The sequence below is a fragment of the Streptopelia decaocto genome, assembly GCF_964273445.1.
Source record: "Streptopelia decaocto genome assembly, chromosome: 6".
Classification (NCBI taxonomy): Eukaryota; Metazoa; Chordata; class Aves; order Columbiformes; family Columbidae; genus Streptopelia; species Streptopelia decaocto.
The window spans coordinates 15,651,323-15,672,642 of NC_138660.1; the positions used below are offsets into that span (position 1 = coordinate 15,651,323).

At 37.1% G+C, this 21,320-nt stretch overlaps 1 protein-coding gene across 1 annotated transcript in view; it reads left to right on the top strand.

Annotated features, from left to right (window-relative positions):
- The window catches only part of SLC9A9 (solute carrier family 9 member A9), a 192,144-nt gene that overhangs the window by 100,369 nt on the left and 70,455 nt on the right, over nucleotides 1-21,320 (top strand). Inside the window, exons 10-12 of the mRNA XM_082057237.1 lie at nucleotides 2,301-2,414; nucleotides 4,222-4,333; nucleotides 9,656-9,809. Coding sequence (XP_081913363.1) covers nucleotides 2,301-2,414; nucleotides 4,222-4,333; nucleotides 9,656-9,809 — 380 coding nt within the window. The remainder of the gene's footprint in view (nucleotides 1-2,300; nucleotides 2,415-4,221; nucleotides 4,334-9,655; nucleotides 9,810-21,320) is intronic.

The window sequence follows — 21,320 nt, forward strand, 5'->3', positions numbered from 1 at the left end:
AAGAGCCCCTATCATGGTAGTGCCTGCAATAGAAACGAGCCTGCTCCAAATTAGCTATTGAAATAGCACCTGGATTTTTGCTATACAAAGAAAGGAAACTAGTCTGGATTTAATCTTCCAGCAAGTAAGCAGTGCTCTGCTCCTGCAAACAAACCAGTTCATGTCCAGCAATATGATTCATGAACTGCAATAGATTAGAGTGTTGCATGTATCTGGCTAAAAAGTGTTAAATTCACTGTAAATATAGGCTAAAAAAATTAATAGGCCTGTGCTGGTGGCACAGGAAACACTGGCCCAGTGAGCAAAGGAAAGATATATTATTCCTGTTGATTGGAAGCACACAGTCAAAATTACAGATTTTTCTTTTTAAGAGTCACTTACTGAAGTGACTCTGGAGGTTTGAAGCTGCAGTAAAGTAGGAAGCAACAGGGTGCATGTAGCCAGAAATTGAGGTAAACTTATAGGGAAATGTAAAAGATGCACTAAACTGAATTTACAAGAAATCCATAAAGACTGCGTCTTGACCAGATTGCTGGGAGACAAGGAGTGAGCAGTAATTTCAGGAAAGCACTTCAGGCAAGAGTAAAAGCTTAAGTGTACTATTGGATGTTATTGAGAAAGAGCATACAGCTAAAGCAACAATATAGCAAAACCTGTTTTCCTTGAAAAAATGTGTGTCAACAAAAAGTTTGGAAAATACAAGAAAGAAACTTTAGTTTTGGAAACTGTATTTCCAAAGCACATCAATAGTAGATCTACTTTACATTTCTTTAAGCCTTGAATAAGATTTTGTAAATTAAGAGTGAAATATCATTCAGGTTTAAAACCCCTGGAGTGTCTCTATCTTATCCCAACAACAGAAGCATGCAGTTATGGCTCCTCATAGCAGTACCCTTCCCCAAAAGTTTTTTTATGTACACACAAATATATATATTTTTGTATATGTAAGTCCCAAAATAGAAATGTGAAGATTTACCATAATAATTTGTATGGGTCACAAGATTCCAATACTTTGAGTTTTTTTGGCAACTGGTTTCTCCCATTTAAATTTAATTTAAATAATTTAAGCCTACTAACTTGCAAATATTTCTTGTGTTTTATTTTCACATTGTTCAGCACTGCAGCATAAAATGGGGGCTATGGAATGTGTGCTTGGGATAACTGATAAGGCTGCCATGAGATCTGAAATATCTTCCCAAATACTACTGGGGTTTATGCCATTTTGCCTCTGAAATTTGTTTTAAATAATGGTTCTGACAGCTCCCATTTTTCCTTTGTTAGATCTTAGTGACTGTTACTGGATATTTATTTTTAGAAGCACAAATATATTACAAAAAAAATATAAGTCCATTCAGGATGAATAAAATGTCTCCATAGTAACATTCCAAGATAGTGACGTATGACTGGTTGTAGACAGATTGACAAACTTCAGCCCTAATTCGGTATCAGGGTTTGTTAGTGTAGTCTCCTGAGCCCAGAAGTGACTTCAGAAGTGAAGAGACCTCTTTTTGTCTCCTCTGTAGTTACTCATCAGCAATGATTAATTTTTTCCAGATGTGGATAAATATGAAAATTTATTTTATTAGTTTTTTATACAATCAGCTGCAAATGCAATCAAGACCACCCCCTCAAGGCAAATGAATATTTTGGCTTTGCTTTTTCTCACAGAAGAAATCCTACCATAATCATATATATTAGGGTTATTTTATAATATGTTTAAGTGATATCTTAAATAGTTTAGTTTGAAATGAGTAATTGATAGTGATTTCCATACAGTGCAATAAGTTTTAATCTGCAGGACAGTATTCACAGTAATAAAAAAGATCATGTTATATTTTGAAGGCACAGATTCTTAGAAGTCCTTTTAGGGTTTTTTTTCCCTCTCTTAGAATTAGTGTGCCCATACCCAGCTCTGTGTTATGCATAACCATGTGTGTAATCAGGATCTGAGCCACTTCCCAGGTTCACCTGTGTAAACATGAGGGAAGTTAAATTCCCTCAGCTTCCTTGCAGTTTGCATTGAAGCTTCTTTAACTTACTTGCTGTTTATATATTTTATCAGTTGTCAATGTCAAGTTTCCACACACAAATCACACAAACGCGCAACTATGATTTCTTTACAGCTAAAAGACACCACGCATACTATATAGCAAATCAGATGGTTTTAAAATCCGCCCTTGAAATAGGTGTGATTTCTGTTTCTTTCCTCTAAACAGCTCTGTATTCCAAGGGAATCTTTTGACAAACAGCAGTCACTTATAGACATGAGTCATAATTATGTTGTTTCTCTCTCACTGAAGTTGTTCGAGTTCATGAATTTTTTGGCTGAGAATGTCATCTTCTGTTACATGGGACTCGCGCTATTCACGTTTCAAAATCATATCTTCAATCCTCTTTTTATATTTGGTGCATTTGTATCCTTTCCTTTAAAGAAGTATATCTCTATGTGCATGCATATACATATTTTATATATATAAAAGTAACGTGTGCTCTATGTGAAAAAAGTCAACAAACAAATAAGTCAGTTATTTAAATACCAAAACTCAAGTTTTTGTCAAGTCCAAAGCCAATCATGTTTATTATGTATATCCCAATAAGTGGCTCAATGCAGGTGAGCACATGGTCTTGTGACAGTTGCTGTTTTGCAGATCTGCCACAAGGCAGATAGGTTTAAACCTACTGGGGACCTTTTGCCACTGGTTCACAAGTGGGGTGGGAAATGGGGATGTGCATTGGGACACACCTGTAGGGGCAGCTGGAGGCACAAAAAATCTTTTTGCCTGTCCAGAGCCCGTGCAGGTCTACCAACTGTGAATCTGCCTCCAGACAAATATGTGCCAGAAGCAGAACTTCCCCAAAGCTACTTAAATGATATGAAGTCCTTAAAAAGCACACAGTTCTGCATTGCTCAAATCTTTCCTTTTTTGTATTTGATATCTCTAGTGTACATGGAATTATTTACATCATCATGTGCCTAAGACACTGGTAAGAAAGTCCGTATCTTTAATTCTGCCATGGTTTCTCAACAAATCTGTTGCTTATTTGTACAGTGGTATTGATTTTTTTCATGCTGACAATTCACACAATGACTTTTTCGGCTCAGAGCAGCAGCCCTTTGCTTATCACTTTTTGATGATCTGTAATAGCTTTGAAAGTTGGGATCATATTGTTTACTCGTAGTAATTTTTATTTGTAATTTCCAAACGAATAAGAAGAACCGCATCACGTATCCCCTGGCTACAAGATTGGGTTATGTGACAGAGAAGCCTCAAAAGCCCATTGCACCCCTCACCACGAGGCGAGTGCAGCTGTGTCCCCCGCATCCCCAGCCTGGGAAGGGAGGTGCAGGGCAGAGCAGCCCCAGCTCCCAGGGATCTCAGCTCTGCCCCAGCTCTCGCTATGAGCTGGCAGACGGCCACGGGGCTGCGTGGTGGCTGAGCACAGGGCACGGGGGCAACCCCTGCCCAGGTGTGTTCTCCCAAGCGCACAGGAGCTTTGAGCAGCTCTTGGGCCAGCAGATACGATACATCCAGGCATTGCCACTTGAGTACGTCATGTATTCTACGGGCCACAGCATGGCTCAGACTCAAAGTGCCACAACTGAGCCCTAAGGGCCACAAAGCAAGGGGAGGATGGAACCTGCTAAATGCATGTAGAAGGAGCTCTGATTGTCCTTTTAAATCTGAAATAGCCCCATGTTTCTAATTCAGGTAACTTTTGTGATCATTTCACAAAGGAGTAACAAAGAACTCCTTTTGAAAAATCTCCAAAGAAAAAGGGAGGAAAAAAGCAAAGAATGTTGGATATAGACAATATGAATTGTCAGGAAATAAGAAAGTAATCATGTCCAAAACCACACTTATTCTTTGCAAATTGCTGCTCAAGGAGATTATACCATCTCTGCAACTGATGACAGGCATTTTACTGAAGGACTGAAGATGAAGGCACATGTGATACAAATGTGATGAGTAAAAGCAGAGTGATTGAAGTGGGATATATGATGATGAATATAAAACCAGGATGTCTGGGGAAGACAATCTCTGCCACTGCACTGCATAATGAAATTGGAACAAGAAGGATCTGACATGCAAAATATGAAGGAAGATAGTCTCATATTCATTTTAATTACACTTTTAAAACTTTGGAGAAATATTGGGTTTAAGTTAACTCTGTTTTTTTCAGTATTTCCTCCACCATTTTCCTCAACTACTTACATTTTAGGTGGCAGTTTTTGCAGCAAGAGCTTGCAACATATATCCACTTTCTTTCATTTTGAATTTGGGTCGAAAACAAAAGATTCCCAGGAACTTTCAGCATATGATGATGTTTTCAGGTGAGTGCTATTTTAGTATTTTTGCTGTCCACATTTAACAACTGACAAAGTCATCTATCATGAAGTCATTATCTTAAAACTCAAGATAGTATTTCCAAAGCTACTGAAGCAAATGGATGTATCCTCAACAATTTTATTGTACTCTGGACCTATTTTAATTAACTTGTTTTGGAAACCTACCACCCAGGAAGCCAGTCTTTCAAGTCATTGTCCAACATCCAGGACAATTTGGGAATACTATGTTTTTATGTTGTGTTGTTTTAGAGGCACCTGTAGTGCACCTAACAGGATGCTTACATACCAGCAAATAAATATCCAGCCTTGAAGATACTAGTCTTGATACTCAAATCAGACAGAGTCTTTGGCAATTCTTCTAACTTCAGGAACAGTTTTACCTTGAAACCTGAGACCGGGAGACTTTAATTCCACCGACCTTTTCATATGTACTCCAGCCTGAAGAGGGAGCCGTGTTCTATTCTGATCTGTACATCATCCCTTGAACTGTTAAAATCTCAGCTAGATTCTATATTTTTGGACTTCCACAAGCAAGAAATACTTCGACTTGACTTTCTAATGCTAGTTAGGAAAAACTCACCCATATGCTAAGAATATTTGTTCAGTAAAAGACAGAAACACAGAATCCCCAGCGCCATCGATAAAATAATTTTCTAAAATTAGAAAGTCAGCACTTTTTTCTTCCTTTCCTTGCTTTTTATACAAAAACCTATTACAAATTTTTATATATAAAAGGTAGATTGACAGCCATGATGTACACTGATCTATTTAGAGAGATAACAAGTAAAATACAATGCACCACATTTCAGGCTTTCTCATCAGGAGTTCTCCACATCAGGGTGCCTCATTTATGCCTATATAATTCCATCTCTCTAGAGAACACAGTTGTTCATTTCTATATCTATTCAAATCCTTCTGCTGAAAGCAGCCACTGAAATTGTCAGTTAATACCAGCTGGACCATAGTAGGAGATGGTGACATACATGCATTAGGAACTGGCTTTCAGACTGCCTGCTCACTTACAATTGTTGCCTGGGTAAGACATATACATAAACGACCAGTAGAGTTAGCAGGTGGCCAACTAGAAAACAGCATGAAAAATAGCTTCATATCATTAGTTACCTAGTTTCTGGGCCTCAATTTTGTTTTTATTTTTCATCAGATGAAGTATACTATTAAAAATTTTCTAAAAATATATCTTATTCTTCAACTTCTGTGTCCTTATTTTCTCCAGTCAATTTTTATTCTCCAGAGAACTAGGAGCAGAAAGTAGCCTGCAGCCAACAAATGAACTTGAGAACTCACTCTCACACATTAGCTTCCCAGTACAATCTGGTAGCTGAGAACTGAAAGTAGTAGTATTGAAAGTTTCTAAAATGTGAATGTTAAAATACTCAGAAAAGTAACATTTAACTCTTTTCAAAGGAACACTGTATTTTGCAGAGAAAAATGTCTTTGCAACATGATAAAAAAGTCAACAGCATCATCTGCAAGTAGAGCAATAAAGACTGACTGCATGCCACGCTGCCCACAGCTTTACGCTTCCCAGAACACATTGGATTTGTGAATCTTCCGTGGAATTGTACTTTTTAATTTGCACTAAGATTTGTGCTCAGTTACCAATAACATTCTTATTTACTATAAATTGATCATCCTGTACATAGTGATAAACAGAGACGACAGTGACTGCCAGAAGAAAGACACATTTCTGATATGAGTAAACAAGGCATTAAATTTTGAGTTTGGAGGAAGACACTTATTGCCTACATGAGATCTGCGGCAATATTCTGGTACAACATACGGTTCTAATCAAACATGGGGAAAATGGGCTTCCCTCTCCACAGCACCACACACTAAGATGTAGAAAACAACAAATTTGGGGTTACTTTTGTTTTCCGTTTTATCACTGCCATATACACCAAATATTTACCGCTTTATTTGCTGAGTTTTGCTGCCTTAATCACCATGAACATCGAAGTCTGAAAAAAGCAATTAAGATCGGGCAAGTACATTGTCAATTAGCATTTGAGTATACCTTACTCTGCAAAGAATTCTACCAAAGTAATTAAATTCTGCTTTTTGAGGAGTATTAACACATTTGAGAAAACATGGAAGAGTTAGGCTTTTAAGTGGATTATGTAGCATTTTGATTTATTACATTCATCTGCTTCTGCCACTCCTCTAACACCACATTACAGAGGGTGGATTCACTTTTACAACTATGTTTAATCATGATTCTTGATAATATTCCATTGTAAATTAGAACTGGATTAGTCTTTATAGAAGTCCAAGCTTCTCAAATTAAGTTCAACATCAGCCAAAATGGGCAGGCCAGCAGTCTCTGATCATGTGAAAAAGAAATATTCTGATGTCTCAAATTGTAAGGGAGCTAGCACTATACATTAGCTGTCTATACTGCATGAAAGATGGCTCATGTCAGTTCAGACTCCACTATGATGCCTTTAGCTGGAAATAAAATTAAAAGGGAAGCAAACTAAATAGATCCAGGTGATCTTATTAATGGGAATAACATGTTTGATATTTGGGCATCACTGCTACATAACCAGGAGGGGACTTTTTAACAGGTACAGTGCCGCACCTTCCACACTTCTTCCAGTATCTCTACTTCCTTTTTACTGTGTTTTCCTCTTCTCTACAGCATATAAACCAGTGAGAGGCTTCCGGGACATGGTGCTACAGGGTGGTTGCTCTTAATATAAGACATTACAGCAGCAGTGAAGTCTGGAAGGGTGGAACACAAATGCAGAAGAAAAACAAAAAAAGAATGCCTGTGTACAGGCATTTACATCTGCACAGTCATACATACACAGTGGTGGGAAGCGTCAAAGTGAACTTTCCCAAAAGATACGTATGAGATCAGCTAAAGAGGAAAGAAAGCAAGGAAGAAAAGATCAGAGACCTATGGTTGAAACCAAAACACCAGATCTGCATACAGAAAGTCTCCTTTCCTGGCAGATTCTCTCCACGCTGCCCACAAACACTGCTGCCCTCCAAGGCTCTTCAGAAGGATGGGTTCAGAGTGGTGTGTTTGTGGAGCATGAGCAGAGGATAGAAAACACTTTTTCCATCCTGTGGGCCACTTAAGCTTAACCCTTGAAATCCTTTTCTTTGAAGGCCCTGACACATGAAAGAATATCTCTTGAAAAGATGATCCCTAAAGGCAGGCACAGCTAGCAGGAAAATCTGGTAGGAAATCTGTGACTGAGCCCAAAGGATCGATGGATCACAGCACAGATGTGAAGCTGCATCTCTGAAAGATGAGGGGAGACAATCTCTGCTAATGGTTCATCAGAGCCTTTTTCTGCCACTTTTTGCAGGTGTAGCTGAGATACCAATGTCCACTGGAGTCAACTGTTCCATTGTGCTTTGTTGGTATTTTTCCCTGAGGTGTGACAGAAACCCTGACCTTCCTTATCTTCACTTTAGTTCAGCATTTTACCATCTTCTGAGATTGTTGAAAATGCCTTCCTTCATTTGTGTTGTTATCTGGAATGTGTTCCTGGAAAGTATATAAAGATCCTTGCTCTCATCAAGTCTTCACATTTTAGGTTATATTCATCTGCTTCCCGTTGCTTTAGTTGGAAGCAAATTCTTTATTTATTTTACTTTAGACAGGTTTTTAGTTGAAACTGAATTAGCTCTTATAGATCAACACTGAGCCTTTTATGAATGAAAAACGCAGTGAAGGTACTATTCTCACTATTTCTCTGAACAGAAAAAATGCACAGTCCAGTACTCAAGAAGTAGAGTCTTAGTGATGTATTAATTAACAACTTTTTTTTTAGCATTCCTTCTTGCCTAAAGAGATGTTCGAGATTTAATATTGCACATACCACTGTGATGCAGCTGTGGCAAGCAGCATTGTTTTCCGCCAAAATGTAGCCACCAATAATTTAAGCGTTTAATCTGGGTTAGTCATCTAGAATTACCACTATAACCACTGGAGAAAGACCTTTTCAGTAGCAGTTCATTCCCTCCTCAGATATATGTTCAAAACAAGCAGGCATTTTTTCCCATAAGAAAATAGGAAAGCGTGCGCATCCTTAGAGATGTCTTCTACATAAAAGCAAAGTCAAGGACAAGCCCACTTGTTGACTGCCGTGTTATTTTCATAAAAGTGGAGATTTTAAACCTGCTGCCCCTGACCATTTTCAGCTACTGTAACTATAGTCTGGCAGAAATGGCTTTGTCTTGTTCTCTGGATAAACTGTCTGTCTTCTATACCAAACAATTCACATTCTAGCTATGTAATGTTAGAGAGCTTTAGAGTTCTACTCCAAAAATAGCTGCTTTTTAGCAGTTGATTAAATGATTCTGCATATACCATCAATGCCTTACAAGAGGTTTAATTATTAGATTTCATCTCTCAATGCTTGCAAAGTACTTTTTGGATTCAGTGTGTATTGTATACATGTAATGGCCTTACTCTCTACAGTTATTCTGGGGATTTTTTTGAAGAAAACAATAAAGTAAATTAAAATAGATAAATAAAAAACATTTGAAAATATAGAGTATTACTTGTATTACACATCCTGAGGGCTGGAGGGCTGGCTTTTTTCCTCCCTCTTTTTTAATATGTGTCACTCTGTGAGGACCTATTTAGTTAGCTTATTACTACCCTGGGGCTTTTTTTTCAAACTCACTTTTAGCTGTCTTCTCCACATTTTAAAGTTTTTGTTTACTCAGTCTCTCTAGGTGTATAATTCTACAACTATTATAATGCTAAAAATCTACATTCATTCTGCATCCCCTTTTTAGATACTTCAAATAATCTTCTAAAAATTATTCATTGTTTTTAAGTCATAATTATTATGACTGCTTTTAGCACATTGAAAGATTTTAAATACTTTTGAAAGAAATTTTCTATTGTTTCAAGCAAGATATGGGTAGCATACTTGGGTACAGATTTTAATGCTAACCCTCTTTCTCCCATGCACCTAGTTTCAGGAGTAATCCCACTGAAGTCAGTAAAACAACACAGGGAATAGATTTCTTTCCTCATGTGCATAGAGTCCAGATTACTAATTAATTTGCAATTATTCAAAACAAAGGATTCAGTGGATGCAAAACAAGTGTGTGAATATGAGAGTAGTTTCATTGTCCACTTTTGCAAGGTTGCTTATACTTCCATTAAAAACGATCCTTTCAATTAGCACAATTCAGCATTTTATAAGTATGATCATGGTCTGAAAATTTACATTGCCCTTGAAATTGGCTTTGGGCTGAAAAGAGTAAAATTTTGTTTCTCCATCACATTAAGTTCAATATTCTTGTCTGTTTTTTCAGGTTTACGTGGTGCAATAGCGTTTGCATTGGCTATTCAAGACACAGAATCCCAGCCCAAACAAATGATGTTTACCACAGCACTGCTTGTTGTGTTTTTCACTGTCTGGGTGTTTGGTGGAGGCACAACACCGATGCTCACGTGGCTTCAGATCAGGTTAGTATTGTCTTTACAATATCAGCCATCAAAATAGAATGCAATCACTATGGATCTATCACTGAGTTCCTACAGCTTTCTAAGGCTTACTTATATGTTTTTTAATAGAGTTGTGCAACCACAAAGGAAGTATTTGGCTACCAAAGAGAGGTAGCGGTTCCAGACTACAAGGAACAGGTTCTTTCAAAGACCCTTGTGGGTTTGGACCTATAGGTAGATCCATCCTTATTTCCTTAGAGTTTGTTTAACTACTGTTCCTTTTAAAGACTCTGAATAAATGTTAGTAGTGTCCTCCTCACTGTTGAAGAAAGATCTATAAAGACAAATATTGCCCTCATCCAAAATGTGTATTCATTACACAAACATATAATAAATAATGTATTTATAATTATAATGTGAATATACTAGAAAATCTATCTGCATTGGTGCGTCATTCAGCCATTGATTTATTACTCATGTTTTATATATGCTCCTTCACTACATTATTTTTTAAATTATGTCATAGTCACTTGTATTCACAGGCAGAAATGAATAATAAGGGAGATTTTAAAAAGGAAAAAAAAAAGGCAAATAGGAAGCTAGAATAAAGAGTATCAGAATTCCGTATCTTCTCTATATATAGCATATTCTTGCTTTGTTTACAGAATGGTGTCTGATTAAGAACCCTTAGTGTCAGATGGTTGCTATAAAATATCAGCTGAAGATAACTGGAGTTTAACAAACAGCATAGATAAAAGCTTGCAGACAAAATAAGGACTAGCACACAAGTGTACTGTGTAAACGTAAAAGGCAGCCACCTGTATGCAATGGGGCATCTTCCCATTTCTGTGACAGTTCGGTTCTTTTTCATGACATCTCTCTTATGCCCCGTAATGTCAACCAAGTTCATTACAGTTTGGATATACTCTACCACTATCACTCATCTTGCTGAGATTTGCCACTTTTTCACTGTTGGTCAGCAATGACGTTGCTCTGCATGGCAACAGGAATGTGGGTGAGGAGGAATGTTCTCACTGGATCTTGTGAACTAAATCGCTTTGAATTACTGTCACAGGACATTAAGGAATAATTTCGAGAATATAGTGTGGGAAAAAGGAGGTGGGCCAGTAGTTGTGTGTCCAGTCTAAGGACTTTGGTCACTAGATGCCTGTCCTGGTCTAGCTTTCTAGGTAATTTTTACAATGAACGTTGCCAAGTGCTTTCACTAACACAAGCAACTTAACCAGATACAGTGGCACTTCTGCCACTTAGTACTACTCAGAGGCAGGAAGGCCCACAAGACCACAAGTGAGGAGATGACTCTTATTAACTATTTATACCCTTCAACGCAAGCATGTGCTTCTTTCATTACCCACATACAAAACTGGCTTTACCAAAGATACTGAAAGTAGACAGTCATTATTGGTCTGAAATGTTTCTCTCTTTGGGAATCTCCTCTGAATCCCAACAGATCTGCCAGGCAGATTTACTAATCAAATGACTTGGTTTTGTAACAGGGATACAGATTTTGTTACTATCAATATAAAGCTATTAGGTTCACAAATCACACTCGCTTTCCTGACATCAGAACACACAGCTTCATAAATTAGGAGTGTGTGTTCAAAATGAGATAAAACTTTAAATCAACATCTGTAATTACAAATGTATCTTGAGGCTCTGATTTCTCTTTCTAGTGAGTATATTTAACTGTCTTTATAATTCATTACACCTCAGTGTGGAATTTCTGCTTAGTTACCGACATTTGTCATTTTAGCCTTAAGCAATTTTGCTAAGTAATTGTGTTTAAAGGTGGTGGTAATTCATGCCGGTTGATACCTGTATAGGTTCTAGCAGACCTGGGTTTGCTGAGAGAGTTATGGGGCTACTCCAAATTCCACCACCTTGCTTGGGGCACAGTCCCCCAATATGCTTGCAATGGTGCCTGAACAGCAATTCTGTGCTGCATCTATCTCCACATTTTTTTATATAAAATTAGAAGAGAGAGATTGTATTTTTCATGCTAGTTTGGAGGGTTCAAAAAGCCAGGGGAAACTGTATTATGAGCACAAAGATTACATGATTGTCTGTAAAGAGACTCATTGGAATGGGTTGGCATGTCATCAGTTACAGAAAAAAAAGGGATGAAGCCAGTGAAATAATGCTGCAACCATGTAAGAAGAGGCAGAGAGGTACCACACTAACCCTCAAGTCTTCAGTTGATGTGGATTTACAGTGTAGACCACTTCTATATGACTTCCCAATGCTTTAGGGAACCAGCTTTACCACTGTTGTTCAAATCCAAAGCGTAACACTCAATTAGTTAATCTAAACAACTCTAGTCATTAACATTATCAAAATTAAGTACTTACAGGAAATGAAAAAGACATGAATGGCTGTTTTAAGGACAGCGACCAAACTGGATTTCCCTACATATCCTATGAGTTCCTGTAAAGGTAAATCTTCTCAGGAGACAGGAGCAATCAAGGATACTGTGATCAAGTGAATAACACTCAAAATCTGAGTGTGCTGCTTTTTTTTGCCAATCAACCACTTAATCATAAAATTATTATCCAGCAGGTAATGTAGTTCACTGAACAGAAGGCATTCAGAGGGTAATAAAGAGGAGCACATGATTTCTGAAACTATTTGGATGAATCGAATCTTATTCATGTACATTTTATTTTGTGTGCAATCTAGCTGTATAGAATAGGCTACAATTCCTATCAGCAGTCTTGTCCTACATAGAAGTGATTAAGTTTATATGTTACAAACAAACTGACCCAGGTTTTCATTTTAAAACATGAATAAACCTTTCATCCATTAAGTTGAAAATATGTAAAAATAACATAAATTACAAATAACTGACACTAATACATTTACCATTTACTCTACCATAATGCATTACAGCATTAGTCAAGGTGAAAGACAGTATTCAAGATCTGTACAGCCCTCTTATTTTAAATTGTTCTCTACATAGTATACTATGTTTCAATGTTTTAACACACACTCTGTAATTTGCATTTTGAAGTTCTTATAATGGTGACCAACACTCCTTGTGTATCAACAGAGTATCAGGGAATAGAACTGTGGCATTTTTTAAACAGTAGTAGCAATAGTCTTCTGAAAAATCAATCTTTGTTTCCATAATAACTGGAATTTCCATAAGCTTCCACCTCTCCTCACAGCAATAGCATCTGATCTGCTTTTCTTTTTTCTTTTTAAGTTAAAATTCAACTTAATGTAAATATAATCTGTCACTCTTTTTGAGAAAATATGAAGATGTGTCCTTAGAGATAACTACCAGCTGATTTATTCCAGAAATATGTGTGGCTTATACAACACTTGGAAATTGTTGCCAAAACATATAGTAAGATATTATCAAAACTAAACATGTGTTCCTGAAAAAGGCTCCATTTCCATCTCCCATTTAAGGCATCAATATCACAAGGTTGCAGAGGCCAGCTGTGCTGAGAGCTTTTGCAAAAATAAGCTTAAATGGATCCCAGGAGTTAACCCAAGTTTAAGGTTCACATTTCTAGGTCTCTTCATTTAACAAACAAATGATATTGAAGCATATGCTCCTACTTAAACTATAGCTTGCATCTAAGAAATGTTCTTAAAGCCTTGGAAACCTGATCTGCTCATGATAAGTTTTATGTCTACATGTCTCCATAAGCCAAACTATAGTTTGAAAAGAAATACATACCAATCGTTCTCATTATCTTACTAGCATATTTACCCAGGCAGAGCAGCCTTCAAAATGAGTCTTAAAATTTTTGGTGAAGTCTGAATATTTTTTAACTTTGTTCTAAAAGAATAAGATGTGCTTTCAGAAACGCCTTGTTTATTTTAGCTGTCTCCTTTTTCAGATACATTAAACTCTGAGTTTCAGAAAGCATTGAGTGTTTCCTATCTGAAAATCAGGCCCTATTTAAACATTCCCAATTGTCTGGTGCAGTAACAAGACATTCATGAGCACAGAGGCATATGCACAGTCAGTAACAGTGTTATCGGCTGGCATTCTGAGAGCAGAATCAGTTGCACCATGTTCCTAAATAATACATTATCTTTTGGCTTATCTGAGAGGTATAACTAGAAAAAAAAAAAATTGCCTTTCCTCCCTGTGTGAAAGGGCTACAAAATACTGCTCTTGGCAGACAATGAATAAACCTGCATCAGTGTATGAGAATAATACCATGATACATCAAACAGCAAAACAAAGAGTCATTTAAGCATGAGCTCACAGTCAAATTGAAGAATTCAATAAATGTGCCTTTGGAGATGCTGAGTATTACCTGCTAAAGCTTTTGGATATATGTCTCACTTCATTCCCTATACTCTGATTAAAAATAGAGAGCTACATTTTACAGTAAGCCTGCAATGAGAGGTTTGGGGATAAAGGATTCTCCTGACAGCAGAGCAAAAATACAAAGCTGTTAATAAAACATGTCCTATAAAAGCATTGTGGTAGGTATTAGGTCCTGTTTGTTTATCATCACCTCCTGTGTAAATGTTTGTCGAGGGATTTCCAGACTCTCTGTATATCTCTTTGCAGCAGTTCTTCAGTGAATAAGGAGATTTTTATTCCATATTCTAAAGAAATGCTCAGCGGAATTGAACAGTAACTTTTAATACTGTGCCTATCTGACCATCGCTTTTGGTGTGTATTTTAGAATCTGGCAGTGTCCATGCGCCTGGCTGCCCTTGAAAACATACCCTCTCTAGTTCACCTAAAACTGCAGTTCTAAACTTCCAACTTTCTCCAAATACTAGTGCTAGAAGCCTGACATAGCACATTTTAGGGGGATGACCAAGGCTGTCCAAACTCACATTCTCAGCAGAAGCAACTCCTCATTGCACTGTTCTATGAGAAAGCACCAACCCAGGAAACTAAATTAATCTAAACAAACTGTTCTTCTAATCTCCAGCTATTGGCTTCCCTAACTGACCCAAACTTTCAGATTCACTTCCAGAAGTTTCCCAGAGCTCTGCTTATTCTATTTACTATTCAGATTACAGCTGTATAACTACCAACAGCTGTTTCTCTTTGCCCATCTAGGCAAAACTAAACCCAAAACTGTTGAGGTTATGCACCCCCAAAACTTTCTTTGCAATACTGGAGCCAGAAGGTCTCTGATGGTGATCAGCAGCTGGTCATTCATTCACACTGCACTGCCATAAATACAGCATGTGCTTTAATAGACTCAGTGATCGCTGAGAACACAAAACATAGAAACGCGTCAAGTGTAAAAAGTAAAACTGAAAAAACAACCTAATGCATATAACAAGAATAAGATGAGATGACTCACATTCTATAAATTAAGAGTGCTCAAAACTGTTTGAAATGAGTACATAAGTCAAGGGGATATCATTGCTGTAGGGACCTGTTTCTGTTTTGTATAGGACACAATGCTGACTGGCTGAGAATCAAGTGCAGGTAAACTGGGAGCAATACTGTTATCGGCACGAAAAAGAAATCTGCCATTTGCAAGGGTCAAGCATGCGGTAACCCCCCAACCAGATCTACAGCCACGAAGGAAAGCAAAAATAATTTACAGTTTATTCATAGAACAAATCATTCAACTAGCCCAAATATGTACTCCTTATGCCGTTCACCCATACATATTTTGATAGCAAACCTGCATCGAATAACATTGACAGAACATAAGAATTCAGATAAAAAGTTACAGAAAGACCTAATTGGAGGACTTCTTACCAACTCATATAATATATTGCTATTTTAGCAAAGTACATTTTTTAAAATGAAGTTTTTAAAGTTTTATTCTGAGTTCTTGTTGCTCCACTTTTAGAAAGTTCTACTGTAAAACATTAACAGACCAGATTCTTTTGTGAAGGTTTCCTTGTGGTATGGCTACAGCACAGTTCTCTGAATGAAAAAGGAACAAACATTATAGGACTGTCTCCAAAACATTTTGAGAATCTGACTTAGCTGTTTATGCTTTTGAAATAATGTCAGCTAACTGACTCTGTCACATCTAAAACATAAAATGCTAACACAACTCAGTATTATGGTGTTAAAGTTAGAAGATCAAAATACTGCTAGCTTCTAAACTCCCACCCATTACCATATTGCAAACCTACTGACTACAGTAGGAAATCAGTGTTCAGCAGACATCAGCACCCAGAAATCATGACCCAGCAGAGTTTAATGCCATTGGGAATATTAATATATTCCTTTACAATGACAATGTCCCAGGGATAAGCTAATCTTTCGAGAAGCCAAGATTTTGTGGGTATTTTTCAGTATCCAACACTTCAGACCATCACTCCAGTGTCAGAGGCTGAGGTTGTGTGTATGTTCACCAGAATGCCCTATTAGGGATGCAAGTGGGCAGCCCAGCTAAATGCTATGGCTTGGCTGCTTGTGACCATGGCTGTCTACCAAAAAAAATTGGTTGGTAAAGTAAGATTCTGTGCTTATCCCACGTTTTTATCGACTGATTATAGACTGCTGAAAGACAGAACTTTATGATAGAGCAACTGGAGTTACAACATGACCTTGGCCAGTATTGCAGCACTACAGTTTCAGTAACAAAAATATTCTTTTCATTATTCCCAAACTCTGTGTTCAGCTGCATTCAAAGAGATGCTGCAGAAAGACAGCTTACAATGCCACAGTGGTAGCACTTGTCACTGCCAAGTGGGAAGCTTTGATTGGATTTGGTCTGTACTTTAAGCTTCCAAAGTTGTTCTTTCTGCTTCCCAGAAGAGTCCCTTCAAATTAAAAAAAAAAAACCAAACAAACACCAAACAATATTGTGGACTTGGGCAAGAGTTCTGCCTTATCTAGCAAGGCAACAGCTGTAATAAGAAATCTCAAGGGTCAAAATGGTGGTAAAAATGTGACTGAGCCTCAGGGCTCCAGAAGGGAGGTTCTGAGCAGGAACCAAGGAAGGGTGCACTTGAGATCGAAGGATTAAGAGATTGTTTTAGACAAGGTAGATGGTGCTGCCTGCATTACTGTATTTACCAGTTATACAAAAATATTTGTACTTTCTTCCTTTTTTTTTTTATGATGACATAGAGTCTTTCTTATTAAAAAAAAAAAAAAAAAAAAAATCTGAGTTCTGCCAGAATTAAGTTCCATTTTGCCATCATAGGGTTGTAGCATCTGTACCACAGCTTTATTCACTCTCCTTTGTCAGTTCTAACAGAAAAGTATCTTCTTCATAGAACATCTGTAGAAATGTGTATGAATGGGATCTATGGGAAAGGTAGTGATATAACTCAACTCCTACATCACCTAGCTTAAACCCATAATGTATGCTAAATGGAAGTCTTTGGACAGCAACAAACTGTCTTAAAAGTTATCTAAACAGGATGTAGGCAATATTAAAATTCATTATTTTCATGTCAGCTTCTATTTGCAACATCTGCTGTGGGCACACAGGTAGAACTGTGTATTACTCAAGATTGTACTGAATGATCAAGCTAATACCAGCAACTGCTCATTTTCACCTTTAACTTGACAGAATATTCCTCTCATGTAAGGCTTCTTCCATCCCTGGGTTGGGGTTCTTCATCTTTACCTGATAATGAGGAAGAGCCTTTCGGATACTGAGGATGGACACAACCCGCAGTAGCCTGTGCGTGGCAAAAGAACAGACAGCACCTGTCTCTTGGGCATTTGTGAACTTTCTTAATTGTTTTGCTTGTATTCCTTTGAAGACATTTTCCTATTATCATTTGCCAAGAGAAAGGAAGGTCAGTTTAGAAAAAGAAGTTTAATTAAATGTTTTTTTTCCTGGCCTTGGCATGTTCTCTCCTCTATAACTGTATTCCTTTGGGTCATATTTCCTCTAGAGTTCTTGAAAACAATTTAGTGAAAGTGAAGGATCTGTTGATTTAGTATTGAAAATGGAATGTCAGCCTATCTTTAACTGTAATTTGCAAGTCACCACAACACAGAGATGAACAGTTCAATTAAAGGCAGTACATTTTCAAGTACTATTATATTTCTGTGCACTTTGTACTGTTTATTGTTTTGTTTTTAGAATACTCATGATCAATCTATCTGGTATTCCCTCTCTGTGACAGAAATAGCTCCAATAAACAAAGTCCTTTCTTTGTTTCCAGAGTCACATTCCTCCTTAGCCATAGTACAGTAACTATTTTAAATCAGGCTGCAATAAATATTCCTGTTGAGAGTCCAATTTCAGCCAAGCCACTTCAGCCCACTGAGTTCCTTTTAATGCAGACACTTTTTCAACAGAGATCACACTGTCTTTGCCTGGAAAGTCTTTTAAATCCCAACAAAACCCTCTCAAATCCAGAAACACCTTTCTGTAACAACTCTAAACACTAATGCTGCAATTATTTTTAAATTACTACTGTCCTTAATTGCACAACTTTCTGCACCTGTGAACATCTCAAGGACAGCATTTTACCAAGCATCTTTTACACTGATGATAGTTTGACTTTTCCTGCACCAACAAACACTAATTGCATACACATGAGAAAACCTGTTGCTGACTCCCTAGGCTCTCCTCAGCATTAGGATACTACTGATTTACATGCAGACTCTTAGGGCACAAAATCTACATTGCTATTTAAAAGTTAAGTCTCACAATCACAAAGAACACTATGAAAATTATTTAAAAATAAAACTAAAGCAGACAGTGTCCCATGGTTACCAAAGGAGAGTTATGTCACAACACCCATCTTTGCTGTTGAGCCCTCTCCTTGATCACACACAGTACTCCAGGTGCGACAGAAAAATAGTCATTTAGAGTTGACTTAGCTAGGAAACTGGCTGTCAGTCCCTCTGTCCAGCAGTAGATGAGTAACAAGAGATCCAAGGAGAAAGAGGAAAAAGCAAAATTTCAGCTTCAGCTGTGAGACTTTTAGCCACTGTATCAGCAACTTCAAGTTTGGCCAAGTCCATTAGAGATCATTGTGATTAAGCATTTAAGTAATTTGCACAGTAATCTATTGATTACTTGTGACATGGGGCACAGAGAGCATAAGATCAGATTCTGGCTTATCACTTCATTCCCTTTGATCTGCTGTAGTAGCGCAGACTAAAACATTGGTTTAGATACTAGTTAAAGATCTTTGTTATATAAACATATTGCTAGATGTAATACTTTGCTGGTGGTGTCTGCCACCAGTCCTGGATTTATTGGAATGCAGCCCCCTAGCATGTATGCACTATCTACAAGAAATAGGAAAAATCTGGTGTTCCTGACTAAAGACATATTAGGGAAATATATTCTGCTTCACACAAAATTATCTGTGAACAGAGAAAACTCTTCTTGGGGCACACCCACGCTGAAAGGGTTAATGTAATATCTGCTTTATAATAGTAGCTAGAACACAATTAGCCTGGGAAATGCTATAAATCAAGAAGCAATATAAAATTGGACATTAGATGTATTGGATGTTGTTATAAAAAGAGAAATTGGATAATTCCTTTCCTTTCTATTTGAAGATGAGAAATCATCCAGGTAATGAATCTCAGTGATCTTCTGAAATGCCTATCATTTATTTGCAAGTTAGTTTTCTGCTAAGATAAGGTGTGCATTTGATCTTTCAGAGTTATTTACCATAACATGTTGCCTGGATGATACTCAATGAGGTTTATAAACATTTGTGTTGCAATAGTCCTTGAAAACAAAATAAAAAGACCAAAATATAGAGGATTTGGGTTTTCTCACTCCAACTGTGAAAGGCAGCCCTGGGCAGTGGCTGAATGGGAGATTTGGGATGGCAACTGTGACTTGTGCATGACACGTACCCGACTCCTGATGCCAACTCTGTTGATCCCTATTGGCCAGAGGGGTCTAATTTTGGGCCCAGTCTCCTAACATGGCAAACAAATCCCACCTCACACACCTTGTATTTCTAGCTCTAGATAACAACTGAAAACAGGAAAGGAAGGACACAGTGAAAGATACACTTTTATTGCTAGAATATTTAGCACAGGAGAAATTGAAAATTGCAGAGTAATACAAAAGATTCATGCCTTTCAGTTTACCAGGAATAAATTGTAAGATGAATTTTCCACATGCCAAAAACCCAGGATAGTTTAGATATTTCCAGAAAACTACAAATAAACCCATAGCTTCCAGCAGGGTGGGTGGATGTCAATTAAAATATTTCTTTTATTATCTTTTAAAATAGCATTGCTTTGAGATGTCTGAGTACTCAAAAAAAAAAAAAAAAAAGGTTTTCTTCCATTTCATGCAATCATTTATTTATTTCTGCCATTAAAATGTGTCTCATATAAAAGGTAGCTGCTATGCAACAGTCAACATGATGAATTTGTTAAAGCTACAAATAAGTAATCAACATAACTTATCTGGAAATACTGCTAGAGAATGTCTTAATTACCTGGGACTTCAGAACAAAACTGATGATTTATTACTTTCTACCAAAACATGCCCAATTACTTTGGACCCTTATCTCTATTAGTCCACCAAAAATAAATTGGTGCAATCATAAACCCAGTTGACTTCAAGCATGTGCCAAAACGGTGTTGCTTGAGGATAAGTAGAAGGTAGAGAAAAATAATTTGAGCCCTTAAAATTTAAGATAAATATGTGGTACAAAATCCTGGCTGTAAAAAACACAATGATCACATTTGCTGAGATGAATCTTACATCCCTGCTTTGTACATATTGATCAAGATGCCTCTTAACTCTATTATTGATCAGATATTGTTGCTTTTTGCAAAATAATTGCTCTGAAAACTCACTGAACTTTCACAATTTAAGAACTGTGTACTACTGTCAGCTGGCCTCAAAAATAGGAGGGTATGAAATTAATGTGTCCTTCACAGCTGTTAGTTTGCTTAATTTCCAAAGTGTGTATAGTAATTCTTCACTCATTTTGCTTGACAAAGAATATTAGAATTCCTTCACTAAGAAAAAGTGAAATGAGTGTTTCATTTTAAAGGGATGAAAGTTTTCATTTCACCTTGAAATATTGTTTCAGTCTGGGAAAAAAAAAAAAATCTCAGTCTTTCTCAGGTTTTTAAGCTTTCCTGTGTTTTTCCTCTTTCTGTTATCAAGTATTTTATGGAGTGCAAGAATATTTAATTCCATTTTTAAACTATACACAAAGTATAGGAGAAAAATAAATAAGTAAAATCTTACGTCTTCTACCAAGAAGAAAGATGCTAACTGGGAAGAGAATTAGGCTTAATACTCTTATACAGTATATAGGCTGATAGAAATATTTTAAATCTAAGCAAAAAGAAGCAGACTTTGGTATAAGTGGGTGTATCTGGGTTTGCAGAGGACCTCAGTGACAGAAGAGACCTGTGTGACATCAGCTTTCATGTCTCCTGAAACTTTTCCCTGAAAATTCTGAACTTTCTGTTCTGTTTAAAAATGCAGAGTCCAATAAAAGCTCTGGCACCCTTGATAACAAACCTATCAAATTGTTCCAGAATTAGTTCAATATGAAAGGTTAATTAAAGCAGATATTAAATAACCTAGGCTCTGTATAGCAGTGTGGGCTTTTTAGCATTTGGTAAACAGCAAATTACACTATAACACAGCCTTTTTG